General features: G+C 45.8%; 1 protein-coding gene and 1 long non-coding RNA gene across 13 annotated transcripts in view; one reads left to right on the forward strand and one right to left on the reverse strand.

Annotated features, from left to right (window-relative positions):
* LOC131185412 (uncharacterized) overlaps nucleotides 1-5,111 on the reverse strand; it is a 27,201-nt gene extending 22,090 nt beyond the window's left edge. For 5 of the 8 annotated variants that reach the window (XR_009152130.1, XR_009152129.1, XR_009152128.1 and 2 more), the window contains exons 1-2: nucleotides 4,059-5,111; nucleotides 838-960 (exon numbers count right to left, since the gene is read on the reverse strand). This is a non-coding gene — a long non-coding RNA (uncharacterized LOC131185412). The remainder of the gene's footprint in view (nucleotides 1-837; nucleotides 961-4,058) is intronic. The other 3 variants (XR_009152133.1, XR_009152131.1, XR_009152127.1) reach the window with 2 other exon arrangements.
* Nucleotides 5,112-5,480: 369 nt separating this feature from the next.
* The window catches only part of TNRC18 (trinucleotide repeat containing 18), an 83,483-nt gene continuing 67,112 nt past the window's right edge, over nucleotides 5,481-21,851 (forward strand). For all 5 annotated transcript variants that reach the window (XM_058157906.1, XM_058157908.1, XM_058157907.1 and 2 more), the window contains exons 1-2: nucleotides 5,481-6,021; nucleotides 9,365-9,693. In XM_058157906.1, the coding sequence (XP_058013889.1) occupies nucleotides 9,513-9,693 (181 nt within the window). In that variant the 5' untranslated portion in view covers nucleotides 5,481-6,021; nucleotides 9,365-9,512. The remainder of the gene's footprint in view (nucleotides 6,022-9,364; nucleotides 9,694-21,851) is intronic.

Raw genomic sequence — 21,851 nt, forward strand, 5'->3', positions numbered from 1 at the left:
CGTTCCGCTGCCAAGTCGTCAGCCTTTCCTTCTCCCTGGGCAGAGGGGGTCGGGGTCACGGTTTTTAAAAACACACACACACACACACACCGGGGTGCAAAATTAGCGGCCGTTTTCTTTAGAGCATCACCTTTTGAGTTTTTCCCCTCTCCTTCCTCCTTTCTTTTCAGCTTATGCTACTATTTTCGATGGCTATTTTTTTCTCCGGAAGGTCCGAGAGAACTCCTGCGCCGAGGAAGGGGCGCGACTAGATGTCCTCCACTTCTCCCAGCCCGAAGGTTTTGGTGTGGGTGATGAAGGGAAGGAAGGCTGCCTCCCTCTGTCGGTGCGAAACTCTGGAAGGATCGCGTAGCCCGGGCGGGTGGGGGAAAAAGGGAAACCTTTGGAAAAGCAACGTTTCAAAACACGCAAACAACACCCAATAACAATAAAACACGCGAGCTCGCTCTCTTGGCAAGCTTTTCCGCGTGCTGGGAGGGGGGGGGCGGCAATTGAGAACGGGGATCGCTGGGGGGAGGGGGCAGTTGTTGGTGACCGGGCGGGGAAATCCCACCCCCGTCTTAACACCTCCCTCTTCGTTGATCCCTCGCTAATTTGGAGCCCGGCCATCACGTTCCGCTGCCAAGTCGTCAGCCTTTCCTTCTCCCTGGGCAGAGGGGGGTCGGGGGGGGGGTCACGGTTTTTTAAAAAAAAACACACACACACACACACACACCGGGGTGCAAAATTAGCGGCCGTTTTCTTTAGAGCATCACCTTTTGAGTTTTTTCCCCCTCTCCTTCCTCCTTTCTTTTTCAGCTTATGCTACTATTTTCGATGGCTATTTTTTTTTCTCACCTCTCTGTCTCTCCCCCCCCTTCGTGTTTTCCTCTTCCTCCTCCTGTCTGCTTCCCAAAGAGGGCGGCCTTGAAACCGCCCTCCAGCTCGAGGAGGGGGGGGGTTGTAATTGGAAACGGCTCCCTTCCGAAGAAAAGACAGAAAGAGACAAAGAGAAAAAAGAAAGAAAAGGGGAAAAAAAGAGAGAGAAAAAAATAGGATACACCCCTCCTCTGAACTAAACCTATTTTTAGCCAGAAATTCTAGGAGGGCTTCATTCTCCGGTTCTTCTTCGCCCCTTCCCCCAAATCCAGGCGTCCCTTCCCCCCAAAAGGGGTTAAGACGCCTTTAATTCTGCTCCGGTTCCCCCAAAAGACGCCAACTTCGGAAAAAATAATAACCCCGAGACGTATTTTTCTCCATCGCTTTTATTTTATTTTATTTGCAAGGGGCATCCACGCCCCGTTGGCCAACAAGGGCCAAACCCGCGGATTTTCCGCGCGAGAAACCCGCCGCTCCAGCGCAGAAAAGACGGGACTCAAACCAAGGCCGTGAAACCCGAGACGGCCAGCCCGAACTGGGGCGTGTGTAAGAAAGTGGGGGGAGGAGGGTAAGGTGTCCTTAACCCCAGAGGATCGTTTTTCTTCCATTTCTCCTTCCTCATCACTCCTCCCCACCCCCCAGCGGGGAAACCGCGGGGAGCCTGTATGCAAATACAGGCGGATTACGAGCGATGGTTGGTATGTTTGCCCCATAAAAGAAGAGCGAGCGAGCGAGAGAGAGGGAGGGAGGGAGAGAGGGAATGAAAAAAACCGAGGCTAGACGAAAGGAAAAAATGAATCATTCGCCTATCCCAAATCCAATCTTGTTTTCCATAAATATTAAACTGCCACGGTGTATTTAAGCCAAAAGCGATTCCAATTTATATTAGATTCCAACATATATTAGCTGCAAAGGCAGGAAGGAGAAATATATATATATTATAATACATGCTATATATGCCAGATAGATAGATAGATAGATAGATAGATATCAAAAACAATAAGGCTGGAAGGGGAAAAGCGAGGCAAAAAAAATATTGTACAGTCATGGCCGAAAGTGTTGGCACCCCAGAAAATCAAGTATTTCTCACAGAAAAGTATTGCAATAACACATGTTTTGCTATACACATGTTTATTTCCTTTGTGTGTATTGGAAGAAAACACAAAAGGGGAGGGAAAAAAAGCAAATTGGACATAATGTCACACAAAACTCCAAAAATGGGCTGGACAAAATTATTAGCACCCTTAACTTAATATTTGGTTGCAAACCCTTTGGAAAAAAATAACTGAAATCTGTCGCTTCCTATAACCATCAATAACCTCCTTACACCTCTCACCCGGAATTTTGGATTACTCTTCCTTTGCAAACTGCTCCAGGTCTCTCTTATTGGAAGGGCGCCTTTTCCCAACAGCAATTTTAAGATCTCTCCACAGGTGTTCAATGGGATTTAGATCTGGACTCATTGCTGGCCACTTCAGAACTCTCCAGCGCTTTGTTGCCATCCATTTTTGGGTGCTTTTTGTCGTATGTTTGGGGTCATTATCCTGCTGGAAGACCCAAGATCTGGGACTGCAAACCCAGCTTTCTCACACTGGGCTGTACAGTGCGACCCAAAAGCCTTTGGTAATCCTCAGATTTCATGATGCCTTGCACACAGTCAAGGCACCGAGTGCCAGAGGCAGCAAAACAACCCCAAAACATCATTGAACCTCCACCATATTTCACTGTAGGTACTGTGTTCTTTTCTTTGTAGGCCTCATTCCATTTTTTCGGCAAGCGGTAGAATGTTGTGCTTTACCAAAAAGCTCTATCTTGGTCTCATCTGTCCACAAGATGTTTTCCCAGAAGGATTTTGGCTTACTCAAGTACATTTTGGCAAACTATAGTCTTGTTTTTTTTATGTCTCTGTGTCAGCAGTGGGGTCCTCCTGGGTCTCCTGCCATAGCAGTTTCATTTCATTTAAAATGTTGACACTGATGCTCCCTGAGCCTGCAGGACAGCTTGAATTTCTTTGGAACTTGTTTGGGGCTGCTTCTCCACCATCCGGACTATCCTGCATTGCAACCTTTCATCAATTTTTCTCTTCCGTCCACGCCCAGGGAGATTAGCTACAGTGCCATGGGTTGCAAACTTCTTGATAATGTTGCGCACTATGGACAAAGGCAAATCTAGATTTCTGGAGATGGACTTGTAACCTTGAGATTGTTGATATTTTTCCACAATTTTGGTTCTCAAGTCCTCAGACAGTTCTCGTCTCCTCTTTCTGTTGTCCATGCTTAGTGTGGCACACAGACACACAATGCAAAGACTAAGTGAACTTCTCTCCTTTTTATCTGCTTTCAGGTGTGATTTTTATATTGCCCACACCTGTTACTTGCCCCAGGTGAGTTTAAAGGAGCATCACATGCTTGAAACCATCTTATTTATCCACAATTTTGAAAGGGTGCCAATAATTTTGTCCAGCCCATTTTTGGAGTTTTGTGTGACATTATGTCCAATTTGCTTTTTTTTCCTCCCTTTTTTGTTTTGTTCCAATACACACAAAGGGAATAAACATGTGTATAGCAAAACATGTATTAATGCAATACTTTTCTGTGAGAAATACTTGATTTTCTGGAAAAATTTCTGGGGTGGCAACAATTTCGGCCATGACTGTAAGGAGCCTCGCCTTAGCCTTCTCCCCCTCCCCCCTTTCCTTTTTCCGAAGGAAGGAAGAAAAAGGAAAAGAAAAAAGAATCCGAATTGCACCCCCGCTGGGAAAACGGATGATTGTCCCAGAATTACAAAAAAAGGCAATTATTTTTTTTGGGGGGGGCCCCCCTCGCTTTTCCCTTTCCAGCCTCTCTGGAGAAAAACAGGAAAAAAACGATTTAAAAGCATTTTTTTTTCTGGAGGGAGGGATCTTTCTCCTCCTCCCTGTCTTCGCAGCTAAACGGAGGGTCTTTTTCCTTCAAAAATAAATAAATATATATATATATTTGAATTTTGAGTTTTGTTCGCTGACGGCTCGAGAAGGAACTAGAAGAGGGGCCGAGGTTTGGGGAGGGTGGGGTCCCAATAAATGCAATCCAAGAGAGAAAATAGAGGGGGGGGGAAACCCTCCACCCACCCCCGTTTCTGAGACCACCCGCGTTTGTTTAAAAGAAGGGAAGCGACCGTGGCGGATGTGAGTTTTAACAAAAGCAAATAGATTTACTCACAATAAATTACTGACTGGGGAGAACGGCCCTCGCCTTTTGCCGCTCCCCCGCCCAAGCCCCTCCTGTACGGTAGATCTATTTTGGGTAGAATTCTTGGTCAACGACAAGCCCCGCTTCGGCTGAAATTTGGAAAGGACGGGGAAAGAAAAACAAACAAATAAATGCACCGATTGTCTACGCCGCTCAAAGGCACATCGTGTCTCGGTTCTTTTTGGCGGCTGTTATGGATTCCGGAGAAGCCCGGCTAACGAATAAGGGTCCTTCCGATGCAGATGGGCGACTTCCACGGAAAGGCTGCGGCCGCCTCCTTTCGCCGGGAGGAAATCGGTGGGACCCCTTAACAAAGGAGGATCGGGCTTTCCCCCCCACCCCCTCCACCCGAGGCTGGGATCGGGGTTCTTGCTTAGCTTACCTGGCAGTCAAACTCCCCACGCGGGGGGGTGGGGTAGGGTGGGTGCCGCGCGCTTTCCTCCCGCGCGAAGCTGGCCAGCTGGAAACATCAAATCCACGCACAAGGACCCGGTCTTACCGCGGCCGGCCCCTAAGCCCTAGAAGGCTAGTAACCTTCCCCCTCCCCCGCCACTTCGACGGTGCAAAATCTTCCAGCCCCCCCCACTTCCCCTCCTCCAAATTCCTCTTTAAAAACAAGAAGAATAAAAAAATGAACGCCTTTCTGTCGGTCTGACTTGCTTTACTCGAAAAGTCCTTTAAAAAAAAGAAAGAAAAATAAAATAAAATAAAGGGAAGTGGGAAAAAAACAACCACCAAACAAACTCAGAGAAAAGCGAAGAGCAGTTTTTTTAAGCTGGGCGGCCGCGCTGTGAAAAGGCCACGCAATCCAGTCGCCACCATGTTTTTTTTTTCTCCTTCCCTCCCTCCCCGTTTCGATCAACCGGAGGAGGAAAAAGAAAAAAAGAAAGAAAAAGAAAGAAAGAAAAGGGACGAAAGGAAGAAAAAGAGCGCGGGGGGGGGGGAAGAAAAAGAGAGAGAAAAGGTTGAATCGGAGCGGAGGGAATTGGAAAAAAGGGGGGGCGCCTGGAAACGGCCCTTAAAAGTTCCCACCACCCTTCCTTTGCTCATTCAAGCCAAACCGGCCAGGGGAGGCTAGAAACTGCTCGCCTCCTCCTCCCCTCCTCCTTCTTCCCCCTCCCCCCTCCCCCTCCAGCTCCATAATTGGTTTGATAAGGTTGGCGACCAGCCAAAGTATTTCCACGAGCGCGAGTGGCAGGCGGGGCAGCCAATGGGGAAGGGCTGAAGGACATTCCGAGTGGCGGAGGGGCGGGCTTGGCCCAAACAATGCTCGTTTCATTGCTTGGTGGGGGTTTTTTTTTTTCTTCCTTTCCTCGCCTCCCCCTCCCTCCTTTCTCCTCGCCCTCCCCGCTTTTTTTTTTCCTCCTTTTTTTTTTTTTTTTACATCCTCGGAGAGAAACTTGGAAAGCGGGGAGGGGGGGGACCTTGGGTAATGTACCTTTTCCGACGCTGAGTTGTATATGGAGATCGCGAAGGATTACCAGCGGGAGCCAGGGCGCGCTTCGGAAGGGACACTAAGGCAGCGAAAGAGGCCAGGGATCGTGTTTTTCCCCCCCAAGCAGCTCGGATCCCCTCCGCCTTCCTGGGCTTTCTGTCGTGCCGGAGGGGGTCATCCGTGCAAGACCCCCACCCACCCCCGCAAAGAGCGAAGAGAGGACCAGGAACGGACGAAGGAACCGACCCCGGCCGTCCATCTAGGGCGCATTTTAGATTTTTTTACGCGCCGGGCGTAAAAATCAGAAAGGAGGGATTTTTTTTAGGGGGGTGGGCGGGGGAGGAAGAGGAGGAGGAGGGGTTTTTTGCTTTGGCCCCCTTTTACTGCTGATGGTGGTGCAGGCAACGGATCTGAGCTGGCCAGAGACAACCCCCTTCCCCCGAAAATGTCCCAGAGGATCGGGCTAGGAAGCCAGTGAGGGCATCTTCGGAGCAAAAGGTAAGGGTTGCGCGGCCAACTTTCCAAGTTGCGAGGGGTTTTTTTGGGGGGGGGCAGGAAAAAAAAGAGGGGAGCGGGGGAAGGTCTTGGCTGTCGGGGTCAGCTTTTCGCCCCCTCCCTATACGTCTTTGCAACCCCCTCTTTCCCTCCTCAACCTATTTCTTCAAACAGATAAAAATAATACTTTCTTTCGACTAATTTTTTTTCTCCTCCATTTCATTTTTGTTTTTGTTTTCGCCCGTTCTTGGAAAGAACGCGAAGCAAAACAGGCATTCTTGCAAAAAAACACAACAACCCCAAAACCACCCTCCCCGCCCCACTTCGGGTGGGCTGTTTTTAATTAAAACCGGGAATTCAGCCATTTTGGGAGAGGGAGCCGGGATTACTGAAGCAAGAGGGGGGGGGGGAATGAGATTGGGAGAGAAGAGGGGAAAAAATATATTCGCATTTTGGCCCAAACTCCACGCACAGTTTCAAAGGAAGTTTATTTTCGCCCCGGAGAGAGAGAGAGAGCGCCTTGGCATTTGGCGGTGTGTGGATCCACCCGCACCGATACACACAAACATACACACACACACACACACACACGCACGATCCCATAGGAATCCTGTGGCCAGCGGGACACCAACCGAGAAGATTGATGGCGATTTTTTTTTACACGCGTGGAGCCTTACACGGGTGGGGGGGGGCGTTTTTGCACCGAGAAGCCAAAAACTTTCCCTTTTACATGGAAAGCGAAAGTCTCTTTAAAAGGAGTCCCCGGCCAGAAATCGCAATTCGACCTTTCCTCACCCCCCCTTCCTTTCCCGCCCCCCCCCTCGTTTCCCTTCCCCAGTAGAGGATTGATGCAAGGGGACAGCAAATCCTGATTCGGTATAAAATGAAAGCTTAGGTATTTGTTTTTTTAAAATAAATAAATAAATATTTATTATTTATTTTGGTTCCTGCTCTCTGCGGGACTTGATCAATGGCAACCTTGAGACTGCAGGGTTACAAAATTTTCTTTTCGAAGAAAGGTAGAAAAATAGCCTTCGGAAATTAAAATTTTTTTTTTAAAAAAAAGGGTGGGGGAGGAGGCGAAAGGAATCAAAGCCAAGCTGGGCAATGGGAAGGGCGCAGAAAAACCCGGTTCCCCCCCAAAGGATTACACAGCTTAGCCTTCGGTTTTTCTCCACGGTTTTTTTTGTGGTGGTGGTGTTTTTTTTTTGAGAGAGAGATCCAGGCCGGCGTTTTGGAATAGTTACACACGATTCCTTTAAATAAAAGAAGACGCGGTAACCGAACGCCCCCCCCCCCGCTTGTAAAAAGCATTAGCGGTTAGGGGCTCTTGATCCGTCTCCCGCCGACCCTGGGCAGATCCGCGGCTTTCTGAGACGCCCAACTGGAGAAATTGCACGCCGGCTTCGCGCGTTCTCCACCGGGGCGTAAACTCACGTCTGAATCTGGCCAGCTTTGCAGCCGGCGTCCTTGAATAAAACAGGCGGAATTGGGTACCCTTTTTAGGAATACTTAAAAATACGTGTCCTGGGTCTCTCCTCTCTCTCTCTTTTTCGTTCTCCCTTTTTTCTCTTTCTCGTTCTCTCCTTTTCTCTCTCGTTCCCTTTTCTCTCTCTCGTTCTTTCTTTCCTTTTCTCTCTCTTTTTCTGTCTCGTTCCCCTTTCTCTCTCTTTTACCCGCGTTCTCTTTCTCCCTCCTTTTCTCTCTCGTTCTCTCTCTCTCTCTCGTTCTCATTCTCTTTCTAGTTCTCTCTCTCCTTTTCTCTCTCATTCCCTTCTCTCTCTCTCTCGTTCTTTCTTTCCTTTTCTCTCTTTTTCTCTCATTCCCTTTTCTGTCTTTCACTCGCGTTCTTTCTCTCCCTTTCTCTTTCCCTCCTTTTCTTTTTCATTCCCTTTTCTCTCTCGTTCTCTCTCTCTCATTCTCTTACTCTTTCTAATTTTCTCTCTTTCTCCTTCTCTTTAGTTCTCTCTCTCCTTTTCTCTCTCTTTTCCTTTTTTTCTCCCTCCCTCTCTCGTTCTCATTCTCTTTCCCTAGTTCTCTCTCTCTCCCTCCCTCCCTCCCCCTCCTTCCCTCCCTTCCCCCTTCCCAGCCTAGATTTCTTTAAGCAGCAAGTCCTCATGTCCATGGTGGGGTTTCTGAGTTGAATTACCTCAGACTGCAGAGTTAGAGGGCTGGGAGGGAAAGGATTTGGGGAGGGGGCGCGGGGAAGAAGAGAGAAGATGGTTTTCTCTTAAATTACCAAAGCCACCCGAATCGTTCTGCAAAGCGTTTTTTTAAATATATATATATATATCTCTTGTGAAGCAGAGAAGGTTAAACATTAAATATGTAGCTATTCCCACCTTTATTTTTTTAAGACTGGGAGCAACCTTGACACTTTTTTACATTTTTTTCCACGGGGGAGGGGAGGTTAAGTCACGTTTGATAGAGAAAACGTGGAGGGGGGGGGATGAATGTTAAAAACGGATAAAATATAAGGAAGAATCGAGGTTTTAGGAAGGCCGGAGCAGCGCGATCTTATTATCCACTTAAATTGTCTTTTAAAAAAAATAATAATTAAAAGCTAGCAGGGTGGGATCAAACCGGGCGGGCTAATTTTTCCTCCACAACTGTCCCCCCTCCCACCCACCCGCCATAAACGAGGTTCAAGGGCAGCCTCGGGTTTTTTTAATGCGGGTTTCGGGAGGAATTGCTCGCTCGCCGCCCTGCTTGCTCGGCGGTTTGGGTTGCAGCCGGTCGGTAAAGCGTCTCTCGTAAGATTCGTCCACGCCGCCCGCCGCCTTCTCCTCGCGCGAGGAAATATCCAAGGTGGGGTTGATGGGGGTCCCTGCGACCCCGGGAGGGGGGAACGCAAAAGCTCTCCCAGCCTTTTTAAAAAAAAAACCGGAAAAGCGAAATTTCCCCCTCTCTCTCCTTTTTGTCCGTAAAAGCTTCCAACTGGGTTTAAAAAGACGGCCCTTTTTAAGAAACCGAGAGCGGCTTGCAACCCCGGGCCGCGCGTTGTCTTCCATTCGAAAAGGAAGCCTCAGTTTCCCCGGTGGGGTTCGGGGTATCAATTTATTCTCGCCCTCCCCTTTCTTTCGCCTGCATTTTAAGCTCAGTCTTTCTGGATATCTATCTCTCGAAAGAAAAAGCAAGGGTCTCCCCCCCCCAAAAACAGGCAGCTGGAAAAGGGGAGGGGACTCCCGGCAGCTTTGGGGGAGGGGGCTCTTTACCCTCCCCCCCAATAAAACCCCATCTTCCCCGCTTCCCAGGGTGTGTCTGTCTGTCTCTCTCGGTCTGTTTCTCTTTTTTAAAAGCCTCTGCCTCTCTGCGCCCCCTTCGCCCCCCCCCCCCATTTCCTCAGGCTCCTTAGCTGGAAGAGGCTGCACACCCCAGGACGATGGATCCCCGATCCCCGCTGGCGCGCTCCGGATTCCGCCACCTTTAAGGCTGGGGCCGGCCCGAGGAAGAGGAGGAGGGCGGCGGTGGGGGCGGCGATCGGCCAGCGGAGGATGGATGGAAGAGACCTGGGGGCTCCCCGCGCCGTCCACGTCCCCCCGCCGCTGCTCTCCGGGCTGGCTATGGAGAGCCACGTCGCCGCCGCCGGAGCTGCGCGCTTGGCACCTCTGGCGACGCCGCTGCCGCCTGGCAAATACCTCGCCGCCCCCGGCCTCAACCTCCATTCCCACCCGGGTGAGTCTGGCTGGGCTTTTTGCGCTGGAAAAATTGGGGGGGCGGTGGGCGGTGGGGGGGAAGCTGTGAGGGATGGACAGCCTTCAAACACCCCTCCCCCCTTTTAAGGAAGGGATACACACCTTTCCCTTTAACCCCACTTTTAAAGTAAGGGTGTAAATCTTTCCCTTCAACCCCCCCTTTTAAGGTAGGGGGTGAACACTGGTCCCCCTCTAACCCACCTTTATAAAGAGGGGGGCATGGACACCTTTCCCTTTAATCCACCCCACCCCTTTAAGGAGAAATTCTGCTCCCCCCATCTCCTCCAGAGGTAGACTTCACTTCCCATGCCCCCCTTTTTTTTGGAGCTACCTTCCCCCCCCTCCCTGACCCATAACAGCCCTGCAGGCACCCCAGGAAACCCCAACTCCACCCCTCCTTGGCTGCCAGCGAGATTCAGTCAAATGTAGAGAGCTGGGTCAGAAAGTGCCTGAGGAGTCCCATTCTAAGGGCTCTTCCCCCCCCCATCCCCCCCCCAGGGCATATTCTTCTCTTTTCTGTTTAGCCATCTGGGGGCCACCCCCAACCCTGTTTGGAAGCCCCTCCCCCCCTCTCACCAATGTTTAAAACAAAAAGGGGGGGAAAAACCCGGGAATGAGCCACAGTCTTCTCTTGAGAAACAGCTCCAGATGTTTCCAAAATCCTTCTGAATCCATGGAGGATAAACCGAGTTCCATATAAACCAGAGTTCCATATAAACCACGTTCCCCAGGATGGGATAAAAGTTATTGTTAGTGGATCCCTGGCTGAGGTTGGCAAATAAAAAAAAATAATCTGTTTTTAATCAGACAGAGAGCAGATGATTATATTTGCCAGAGGGGAAAAGAAAGAAATGCGTTTTCTTTTTAAGATTTAAGAGAAGAGAAGGGAACTAAAAATGTTGGTTTTGGTGCCTATTTTGAGAAGCTGACACAGAGGCTATTCAACTCTAAAGCCATCACATTCTATCTTGAGCTAAATGTCAGGGCCGAAACGTTGGGTTTTTAATGGCTTGTTTTTCCTGCATTTTTTATGTTTTCCTGGGTTTTGTTTTTTTTATGCCGGTCCCATTCTATGGCTTGCTTTTTGTTGTTGTTGGTTGGCTCCAGAATGAGTTCTGGAGAATTTGAAGCCCTTGTGTCTTCTGCTGGTTTGGTTATGTAAAATAATGGTGTTGCTGTCTTTGTCTGAGAATTGTACATTTCCCCCCCACCCCTCTCCCTTGTGTACTAAAAGGCCTGATTTTTTAATTCGAAGTATGCTTTGGAAAGTTCAGGTTTGTTGCCAGTAGCTGGTGTTTTATTTCTGCAAACGGTTCTCCCAAATTTTGCTCTTTGGGGTCTTGCAGATTCTCATCACGGTCCAAGATCTTTGTCTAGTGAAGCCTTTTGATTTTTTTTTTTTTATAAAATGGACTTTTTGTAGTTCTTGCGGTTTGCTATCCTAACCAAGATGATAGAAAATACGAGAAAAGGAGATGCAGGTAGTCTCTACTTACAACTGTTTGTTGAGCGACTGTCTAAAGTTACAACAGGGCTGGAAAAAAAAATGACTTGAGGCCATTTTTCACACTTACTGACCACTGCAGCATCCCCAGTGCCACGGGATCAAAATTCAGTGACACTTGGCCACTGACTCGTATTTATGACGGTTGCAATGTCCCTGGGGTCACGACCGTGATCCCCTTTTGCGAAGGTTCCACTTAACAACTGGGTTACTAACTTAACATCTGCAGTGATTCCCTTAACGAAGGTGGCAAGGAAGGTTGTAAAAAGGAGCGAAACTTGCTTTACCAACGTCTCGCTTAGTGGCAGAAATGTTGGGCTGAATTCTGGTCGTAAGTCAAGCATTACCTGTACTTCAAAACAAAATAAAAAATTGGGGGTGGGGGGAGAGTGTTTGGCATGAAAAACCAGATGGCTTTTGTCACTCTATTTTGGTGGGGTTTCCGAAGTTTTAACGCATACTTCAGAACTGCCAAAAAATTGCCAATGGATGGTTGAGCGCAACTTTTTTTTTTTTTAAAAAAAGATGGTTTATTTCACTGATCTTTTTTTTTTCTTTTCTGTCCTCCCTTTGAAAGACCTCTTTTGTAGAGTGACTTTTCGAATAATCTTCCTAGTTTTTTTAGCATGCAAGTTTGGAGAACTGTTCTTGAATTGTATCTTAACGCTGGATAGGACAACCTTGGGGGCGGCATTTTAAAACAAACATTCCTTTTGTCTTTCCGAATTGTTTTATCTCGCTGGGCCCAAAAGCTTCCAAAGGGAATATCTTGTAAAAAAAAAAATAAATCTGTTTTTAATCAGACAGAGAGCAGATGATTATATTTGCCAGAGGGGAAAAGAAAGAAATGCGTTTTCTTTTTAAGATTTAAGAGAAGAGAAGGGAACTAAAAATGTTGGTTTTGGTGCCTATTTTGAGAAGCTGACACAGAGGCTATTCAACTCTAAAGCCATCACATTCTATCTTGAGCTAAATGTCAGGGCCGAAACGTTGGGTTTTTAATGGCTTGTTTTTCCTGCATTTTTTATGTTTTCCTGGGTTTTGTTTTTTTTATGCCGGTCCCATTCTATGGCTTGCTTTTTGTTGTTGTTGGTTGGCTCCAGAATGAGTTCTGGAGAATTTGAAGCCCTTGTTGTGTCTTCTGCTGGTTTGGTTATTTAAAATAATGGTGTTGCTGTCTTTGTCTGAGAATTGTACATTTTTCCCCCCCTCTTCCTTGTGGACTAAAAGGCCTGATTTTTTAATTCGAAGTATGCTTTGGAAAGTTCAGGTTTGTTGCCAGTAGCTGGTGTTTTATTTCTGCAAACGGTTCTCCCAAATTTTGCTCTTTGGGGTCTTGCAGATTCTCATCACGGTCCAAGATCTTTGTCTAGTGAAGCCTTTTGATTTTTATTTTTTTTTATAAAATGGACTTTTTGTAGTTCTTGCGGTTTGCTATCCTAACCAAGATGATAGAAAATACGAGAAAAGGAGATGCAGGTAGTCTCTACTTACAACTGTTTGTTGAGCGACTGTCTAAAGTTACAACAGGGCTGGAAAAAAAAATGACTTGAGGCCATTTTTCACACTTACTGACCACTGCAGCATCCCCAGTGCCACGGGATCAAAATTCAGTGACACTTGGCCACTGACTCGTATTTATGACGGTTGCAATGTCCCTGGGGTCACGACCGTGATCCCCTTTTGCGAAGGTTCCACTTAACAACTGGGTTACTAACTTAACATCTGCAGTGATTCCCTTAACGAAGGTGGCAAGGAAGGTTGTAAAAAGGAGCGAAACTTGCTTTACCAACGTCTCGCTTAGTGGCAGAAATGTTGGGCTGAATTCTGGTCGTAAGTCAAGCATTACCTGTACTTCAAAACAAAATAAAAAATTGGGGGTGGGGGGAGAGTGTTTGGCATGAAAAACCAGATGGCTTTTGTCACTCTATTTTGGTGGGGTTTCCGAAGTTTTAACGCATACTTCAGAACTGCCAAAAAATTGCCAATGGATGGTTGAGCGCAACTTTTTTTTTTTTTAAAAAAAGATGGTTTATTTCACTGATCTTTTTTTTTTCTTTTCTGTCCTCCCTTTGAAAGACCTCTTTTGTAGAGTGACTTTTCGAATAATCTTCCTAGTTTTTTAGCATGCAAGTTTGGAGAACTGTTCTTGAATTGTATCATAACGCTGGATAGGACAACCTTGGGGGCGGCATTTTAAAACAAACATTCCTTTTGTCTTTCCGAATTGTTTTATCTCGCTGGGCCCAAAAGCTTCCAAAGGGAATATCTTGTAAAAAAAATAGCTGGGATTGGTTTTGGCCAGAGTTCTCAAGATGGCAGTTAAAACTTCTTTTTTTAAAGGGTGGGTGAGGGTTGGAAGGAAAAACTCTGGGCTTTGTCCAAATAAAAGCTTTTTTAAAAAAAATTGAAGTCAGGGAGCTGGTGTGATTCTCCCCACCCCCCATGTCTTGCCCTTGCATTGTGTGTGTGTGTTAGGGATGTGATCGAGGAATAAATATATATGTTGAGGTTATTCTTCCACCTTTTTTTCTTCTTAATGTTCTCCTGAACCCGTTTTTTTTCTTTCTGTCTCTCCTGCAATTCATCGGCAGAATAAATGAATTGCCCTTTAATAAAGTTTAAAATAGCAGCGTTGGTTTTTTCCCTCCCTTTTCCCTGGGTCTGCGTGTAGATACATGCAATTCAGAACAGACGACAAGCTCTGCGCTTCAGAGAAATCCCTTGGCTTTCTGAGCTGAAAAGGGGAGGGCAGAGGGTTTTTTTGGGCGGGGGGGGTTGTTATGAAATAATGCGCAGGTTAAGAGATTGGAGCCTCTTCATTGGAATGCATGCATTTTACCTTCAGCTGCATGTTTGTGGTCAGGCTTGCTTTAGAGGCACGGTATAAAAGCCAGACACAGTCAGAAGTGTGCTGTTTTAAGTAGGTGGGTGTGTTATTTTTTCTTTTTTAAGCAACTGCAGATGTTTAAAATCCTGCTGTGCAGGTAAGAACAAAACACTCTTTTTTCAAAGACGACAAGTATGGTCCTTTTCTGCTTGAGCTGGAGGCTGGGTTCATTTTTTAACTGAAATAGCATTTCTGAAGCCACTTATTTTCTTCAAATTTGATTTAAAAAAAACCCACACACCTTCTCAGCTCACCCACCCTTACCTGGAATGTCAGGTGTGCCATCCTGGAAGAGAACAATAAACATATATATATATATATGTAGGTCTTTGGTTATTCGGGTTTTCTCCCATGTAAAATTGGAAGTATCTTGGCGACGTTTCGACGAAATCCCATTCGTCATCATATATATATATATAGGTAATCCTTATGATTTATATCGATATATTGACCATCATTTGTGTTGTAAATGTTGTACCTTGATGAACGTAGCTTTTTTTTAATGTACACTGAGAGCATCTGCACCAAAGACAAATTCCTTGTGTGTCCAATCACACTTGGCCAATAAAAAAAATTCTATTCTATATATATAAATATATATCAACTGGTTATTCAGGTTTTCTCCCGCGTAAAATTGGAAGTGTCTTGGTGACGTTTCGACGAAGTCTCATTCGTCATCTTCAGGCTTCAGCTTCGTGCTTCTGGGAATATATATATATATAGTCTTGTGAATAGGTGTGGTTCTCTTCCATCCCCCCAAGATTTGGGATAGGGGTGGGGTGGGGGAGAGAAGGATAAATCCTAAGTCACAGGGAGGTGATGCAGAATTGACATTAGGAGATTGGTGGGAGTGACAGGTTTTGCAATCGTGAAAAAAAAAACTTTGAATTTTTTTTTTTTTTTTGTAAAACCCAATGGCCAACAAGAGCGAAAGAGGAATTTGGCCAGGAAGATTTATGGGATTTCGGGATAGGTGATGTTTCCAAGTGCTGAAAAAAACTCCAGAGGTGCCAAATGCAGAGTGCTAAACTAAGCTCAAGAGCAAACATCGTTTTATTTACACACGGCGCACACACCTTCTACCCTCTTAGCACTGCCACTACTCTTAAAAAAAAAAAAAAGGGTGACATCACTTTGCAGACGAACTCAAAACTGAGCCAGAATTGGGGCTTTTTTTTTTAGCATTTAGGGATTATTTTTTCTTAAAGCCTTCAAGAAAGGTTTAGGAATGTAATTGTCTACAGGCCTGCTGTAAATCAGGATCTTAGAACGGTGGCTGTTTTTTTGTGGGGTTTTTTTTTCCCGGTGGGAAATTATATTATTGATGCTTAGAAAAATCCACCGTGTTTCTGCTGTTCGGGAGCAGAGAAAGAAAACGGGCATCTGATGTCCCCTGGGTGTTGTGAGTTGTCTCAGAGGTACCACTTTGCAGCTTCTCCATGATGGGGAGGTGCACCTGTCTCTGGTGGGGTTATCACATGCCCTGGATCGTTAAAGTTTACCTGCTAATGCTAATCTTGGCCGGCGTTAACCTTGGTTCGAGGCGTGGGATAGTTTAAGGGTGGGACGGTGCTGAATAAACGGCTCCTGTTGGATGAGACTCGGAACATGACACAATTCCAGAAGGACAAGAGTCATTTTGGGGTCTTCTCAGACTGCAGCCAGTGAAGGAATTAAGTGGGTGGATAGAGAGCTGGAGTGACACGGTGGCTCAGGGGCTAGGATGTTGAGCTTGTCAATTGAAAGGTCAGCAGTTCAGCGGTTCGAATCCCTAGTGCCGCGTAATGGGGTGAGCTCCCGTTACTTGTCCCGGCTTCTGCCAACCTAGCAGTTTCGAAAGCACGTAAGAATGCAAGTAGAAAAATAGGGACCACCTTTGGTGGAAAGGGAACAGCTTTCCGTGCGCCTTTGGCGTTGAGTCATGCCGGCCACATGACCACGGAGACGTCTTCAGACAGCGCTGGCTCTTCGGCTTTGAAACGGAGATGAGCACCACCCCCTAGAGTCGGCAACGACTAGCATGTATGTGCGAGGGGAACCTTTACCTTTACCTTATAGATACTGGACATGCGGGTAGCCCTCGACCTTACGACCACAACGGAACCCAACATTTCTGTTGCTAAAGCGAGACATTTGTTAAGTGAAAACTTTCCCCCTTTTATGACCTCTCCTGCCGTAGCCATTAAGTGAATCAGCACCATTGTTAAGTTAGCAACACGGCCATGAACCAATTGCCAAGCGGCTGAATTTTGATCACGTGAGCCCGGGGAACGCTGCAGCGGTTGTAAGTGTGAAAAACGGTCGTAAGTCCCTTCTTTCGGCGCCGTTGCGACTTTGGACGGTCACTCAACGAACTGTTGTTAAGTGTGAGGGCTGCCTGTATTTAGTGCTATGAATTGTTCCTCCATATTTTCTGTCCCTTAAGAAACTCCATCTGTCCATCTGCTAGCACAGCTGTGGCTGGAGTCTCTAGTGGCCCAGGCTAGAAAGTTAGAAGGACTTGCCAAGGGAAATGGGACATTCCTGAACAGCTAAATCATAGGATTAAATCATGGAGCCTTTTCTTTCCTGAGGCTATTCTGTCCTGGCTCAGGAAGGACCATCCTTTGAGTCGATTGGAATTTGTGTAGGATCGCAAACTGTGCCCAGGAACATTTCCACGGGAGATTTCTCTCTAGAATGCAGTCAGTAGCTTGCTAGGGTTGTTTGTTATGGTGTGTTGCTCAGTCAGCCAGATGTTAGAGCTGGCATTTTCATCTAGACTAGAATACAATAGAATTTTTTATTGGCCAAGTGTGACTGGACACACAAGGAATTTGTCTTGGTGCAGATGCTCTCAGTGTACATAAAAAAAAAAGATACCTTCGTCAAGAATTCTAAGGTGCAACACTTAATGATCGTCATAGGGTACAAATAAGCAATCAGGAAACGATCAATATCAATATAAATTGTAAAGATACAAGCAACAGGGTTACAGTCATACAGTCATAAGTGGGAGGAGATGGGTGATAGGAACGATGAGAAGATTAATAGTAGTGCAGACTTATTGAATAGTTTGACAGTGTTGAGGGAATTATTTGTTTAGCAGAGTGATGGGGAAAAAACTGTTCTTGTGTCTAGTTGTTCTTGTGTGCAGTGCTCTATAGCTTCATTTTGAGGGTAGGAGTTGAAACAATTTATGTCCAGGGTGTGTAAATATTTTCACAACCCTCTTTTTGACTCCTGCAGTATACAGGTCCTCAATGGAAGGCAGGTTGGTAGCCATGGTTTTTTCTGCAGTTCTAATGATCCTCTGAAGTCTGTTGGTTTGCAGAACCAAACCAGTCAGTTATAGAGATGCAGATGACAGACTCAATCATTTCTCTGTAGAAGTCCTTCCCAAGGACCACCTAGGATAGGCAGATGTGGTTGTTGAACGCTGTTCAAGGTGTCGCAGGATGTAAGCCTGTTCCGAGTAAAGCTGCCTACGGCAACTGACCGATGAGCTCAACCAATCTCATTGTACGTTATGTTGTGCATTGACAGTAAATATTTGAACTTGAATGGATTGAATTGAATTGATGGTTTTGTTAAAGCCGGGCAGTGTTCAAGGGCTGTTCCAGATGTTTTTGGGGGAATTGCACCCAAGATGTCTTATCGCTGTTGGCCTTTGCTTTCCCTTGCCAACAGTTGTTTTGTTTCTACTTGAGGTCTTTGTATTTTGTTGACTTCTGCAGCTCTTTCTCTTGTCTTCTGTTGTCTCCGGGTATTGCCACATCCACTTATCCAGACTTTTTAAAAAAATGTTTCTTATTGACAATTGCTAAGGCTGGGTTATTGTGTGGCAGTTTGAATTCTATTATTACCATTTCTATCATCTAGCACTGATGATGTTACCAAGCTAGGTAATGAAACATGTGCAAGAAAACAACCCAGCTTAGAGAGCACCAGGGACCTCACTATTACTCCTCCTCCTCCTCCTCCTCCTCCTCCTCCTCCTCCTCCTCCTCCTCCTCCTCCTCCTCCTCCTCCTCCTCTTCCTCTTCCTCCTTCTCTTTCTCTTTCTCCTTCTTCTTCTTCTTCTTCTTCTTCTTCTTCTTCTTCTTCTTCTTCTTCTTCTTCTTCTTCTTCTTCTTCTTCTCCTTCTCCTTCTCCTTCTCCTTCTTTTCTTCTTCTTCTTCTTCTTCTTCTTCTTCTTCTTCTTCTTCTTCTTCTTCTTCTTCTTCTTCTTCTTCTTCTTCTTCTCCTTCTCCTTCTCCTTCTCTTCTTCTTCTTCTTCTTCTTCTTCTTCTTCTTCTTCTTCTTCTTCTTCTTCTTCTTCTTCTTCTTCTTCTTCTTCTCCTCCTCCTCCTCCTCCTCCTCCTCCTCCTCCTCCTCCTCCTCCACCTCCTCCTCCTCCTCTTCTTCTTCTTCTTCTTCTTCTTCTTCTTCTTCTTCTTCTTCTTCTTCTTCTTCTTCTTCTTCTTTTCTTCTTCTTCTTCTTCTTACTACTTTATTCATTAAACATGAAACTCAGTCAACTGAACACTCAAAAATACATCACAAATGATGATGATTTCTGTTGGCTTCCTTCTTGTCACCTTATTTCCTGCAACTTTCTTGGCATTTTTCAAAAGTTAAGGTATGCAGAATTTTGCCCTTTCCTAACAAACGACCCAGCATGTTTCTTGTCCTCATTGTGTTGGGATGAAAGCGGGAGAGAGTATAATCCAGCGTTTCTCATCCTTTAAAGCTGGTAAGGGAATTCTGGAAGCTGAAGTCCATCCATCTTCTAATGGCCAAGGTTTGAAAAACACTCAGTAATCCATTGGGCTTTGGTCTGCCTGATCTGCTTCTTAAAACAAGGGAAAGAAAGCTAGGTTTCTAGTCCTTATGGGGCCAGAGGATTTAAATCCGTTGCGCTTCAAAGCAGATTTAAAAAAAAGAAAGAGACACTTTTGCAGCCCTGCAGAATTTCAGCAGTGTGTTAGTACAGGGGTCTCCAACCTTGTCAACTTTAAGCCTGGCGGACTTCAACTCCAAGAATTGCCCAGCCAGCAAAGTTGGCTGGGCAATTCTTGGCGTTGAAGTCCGCCAGGCTTAAAGTTGACAAGGTTGGAGACCCCTGTGTTAGTATGTATATCCTTGGATATTAGACTGTCTGGGGAATTTTGATCTGTTTGTTTCAAACTTCCTCTCCTGCCAATTGTTCTTCGGTCTGTGTTTCCTGGTCTTTAATTGCAGGCCAGGGTTATAAATATTGCACTTTTAGAATGGACTTTGTTTTTCTTCTTGGTTTGCATTTGAAACGATCGAACGTTTTAAAAAGCCTGCCTCGGTTTCTGCTCGTCTTCTCTTGATGATGTATTTGCTATTTATACGGAGAAAATACACTTTCTCTTGGATCAGCGTATCAAAGATAGTAGCTGCTCCACCCCCCCATTTTTTTAAAAAAAAATAATAATAATACAATGGCCCGGCTTGTGAGGACTGAATTATTTTAAACCACAGCTTACAAACAGCTTGGCCAAGTAAACCTTGTTGCTAAACTTAGCAGCCGGGTTATTTCATTTGATGGGGGATAGAAGTGGAGTAAAAAAGAAAAAAGAAAAAAACCCAGCTGTGTGTTACTCTGGGGCTCTGCTAAGGCAGTATTTATTCTTCATGTTAACTTTTCAAGAAATGAAAAACGGCGGTGGGAAAACAGGCAGTGCTTTATGTCACAAGAACTTGAGCCTGCTGTTGGAATTTAGAGAGAGAGAGAAATGGGGGAGGGAGGGAAAGAGGGAAAACGAGAGCGAGAGAGAGAACGAGGGAGAGAGAAAGAGGGAAGAGGGAGAATGAGAGAGAGAGAACGAGAGAAAATGAGGAAGCGAGAGAGGGAGAATGAGAGAGAGAGGGAATGAGGAAGAGAGAACAAGGGAGAGAGAAAGAGGGGAGAGGGAGAATGAGAATGAGAGGGAGAGAACGGGAGAGAACTGGAGAATGGGAGAGGGAGAACGAGGGAGAGAGAAAGGGGGAGAGAGAGAGTGGGAGAATGAGAGAGAGAATGAGGGAGAGAGACGGGGAGAGGGAGAGAGAGAACATGAGAGAGAGAGAGAGAGAAAGAAAACGAGAGAGAGAAAACAATGAGAGAATGAGGGAAAGAGACGGGGAGGAAGAGAGACAACATGAGAGAATGAGAAAGAGAGAACGAGAATGAGAGACGGAGGGAGGGAGAGAGAACGTGAGAGAAAGAGAGAGAACAAGGGAGAGAGACGGGGAGGGAAAGAGAGGGAGAGAGAATACGACAGAGAGAGAGAGAGAGAAAGAGAGAGAAATCTGCCCTAGCTTGTAGATAGACCTCTGCTCCTGGCCCAGCCTTATGGAGGTGATTGAGTAAGGTGCTAGTCCACATGTCTGGGGTTTGCTTTGTGCTTTGCCCCATCATAATATGGTTTGGGCTTGGCAGGATGTGGTTTGCAAACCGAGATAAGGCTCGAGCGAAGGTGTAAGGCTGAATATATCCACCTGCATATCCTCTTCCCTTTTAGACCTCATGCAAATTCACTAGGGTGAAATTGGGCCGGGTGTGGGAAAAACAGGTCTCTCATTATAAATAAATTGTAAATTGGGTTAATATAAATGGTGACCAGTAACTGAAATATACATTATTTTCCACGGCAGAAAGAAAGAAAGAGAGAAAGAAAGAAAGAAAAAGAGAAGGGAAGGAAAGGAAGGAAGAAAGAAGAGGAAGGAAGAAAAGAAGGAAGGAAGAAGAGGAAGGAAAGAAAGAAAGAAGAGGAAGAAGGAAGGAAAGAGAGAGAGAGAGAGAGAGAGAGAGAGAGAGAGGAATAGAATAGAATAGAATAGAATAGAATTTTATTGGCCAAGTGTGATTGGACACACAAGGAATTCGCTTTGGTGCATATGCTCTCAGTGTACATAAAATAAAAAAAAAACCTTCATCAAAGGTACAACATTTACAACACAAATGATGGTCATAGGTTGCAATTTAACCCTCAATGATAGCAACAAAAAATTACAGTCAGAAAGAAAGAAAAGTAGAGATGGGGAAATTGATTGTTTTATCCACAGAAAAGAGCGTACAAGGACTTTTCGAGTTATGGCCAGAACTGAGCCCAAACTCTTGTGTTGCTAAGTGAAACATTTGTTTTGTCCCACGTCGCGAACTTTCTTGCCACAGTTGTTAAATGACGTCGGTAACACGGTTGTTCAATGAATCTGGCTTCCCCATTGACTTGGCTTGCCAAAAGGTCACAAAACATGACCCCGGGGGACACTACAACCGTCATAAGTGTGAACCAGTTGCTGAGCATCCGAATTTTGATCATGTGACCCGAGGGGGGGAGGAGGCTGCAACCGTCGTACGTGTGAAAAAGGGTCATAAGTCAGGTTTTTTTCAGTGCCCGTATAACTTCAAACGGTCACTAAATGAACTGTTGAAAGACGAGAATTACCCGCACGAGGTTCCCAAGTGTCAAGTTTTGTAGAGCAGGGGTGGCAAAGCTGGCTGGGGAATTCTGGGAGTTGAAGTCCGCCAGGCTTAAAGTTGCCAAGGTTGGAGACCTCTGTGTTGTAGAGGGCAAACAATGACAAAATAAAATGCAAATTCCTTGTTGCTGCTTTTTTTTTTTTTAAATCAAGTTTTATTGTTTTTTTCTTTCAAACCCCCCCCCCCACATTTTATGAACAGAGTATTGACCACATCAGGGGTCTCCAACCTTGGTCCCTTTAAGACTTGTAGACTTCAGCTCCCAGAGTTCCTCAGCCAGCTTTGCTTTAA

Source organism: Ahaetulla prasina, chromosome 14 (genome assembly GCF_028640845.1).
Source record: "Ahaetulla prasina isolate Xishuangbanna chromosome 14, ASM2864084v1, whole genome shotgun sequence".
Taxonomy (NCBI): domain Eukaryota; kingdom Metazoa; phylum Chordata; class Lepidosauria; order Squamata; family Colubridae; genus Ahaetulla; species Ahaetulla prasina.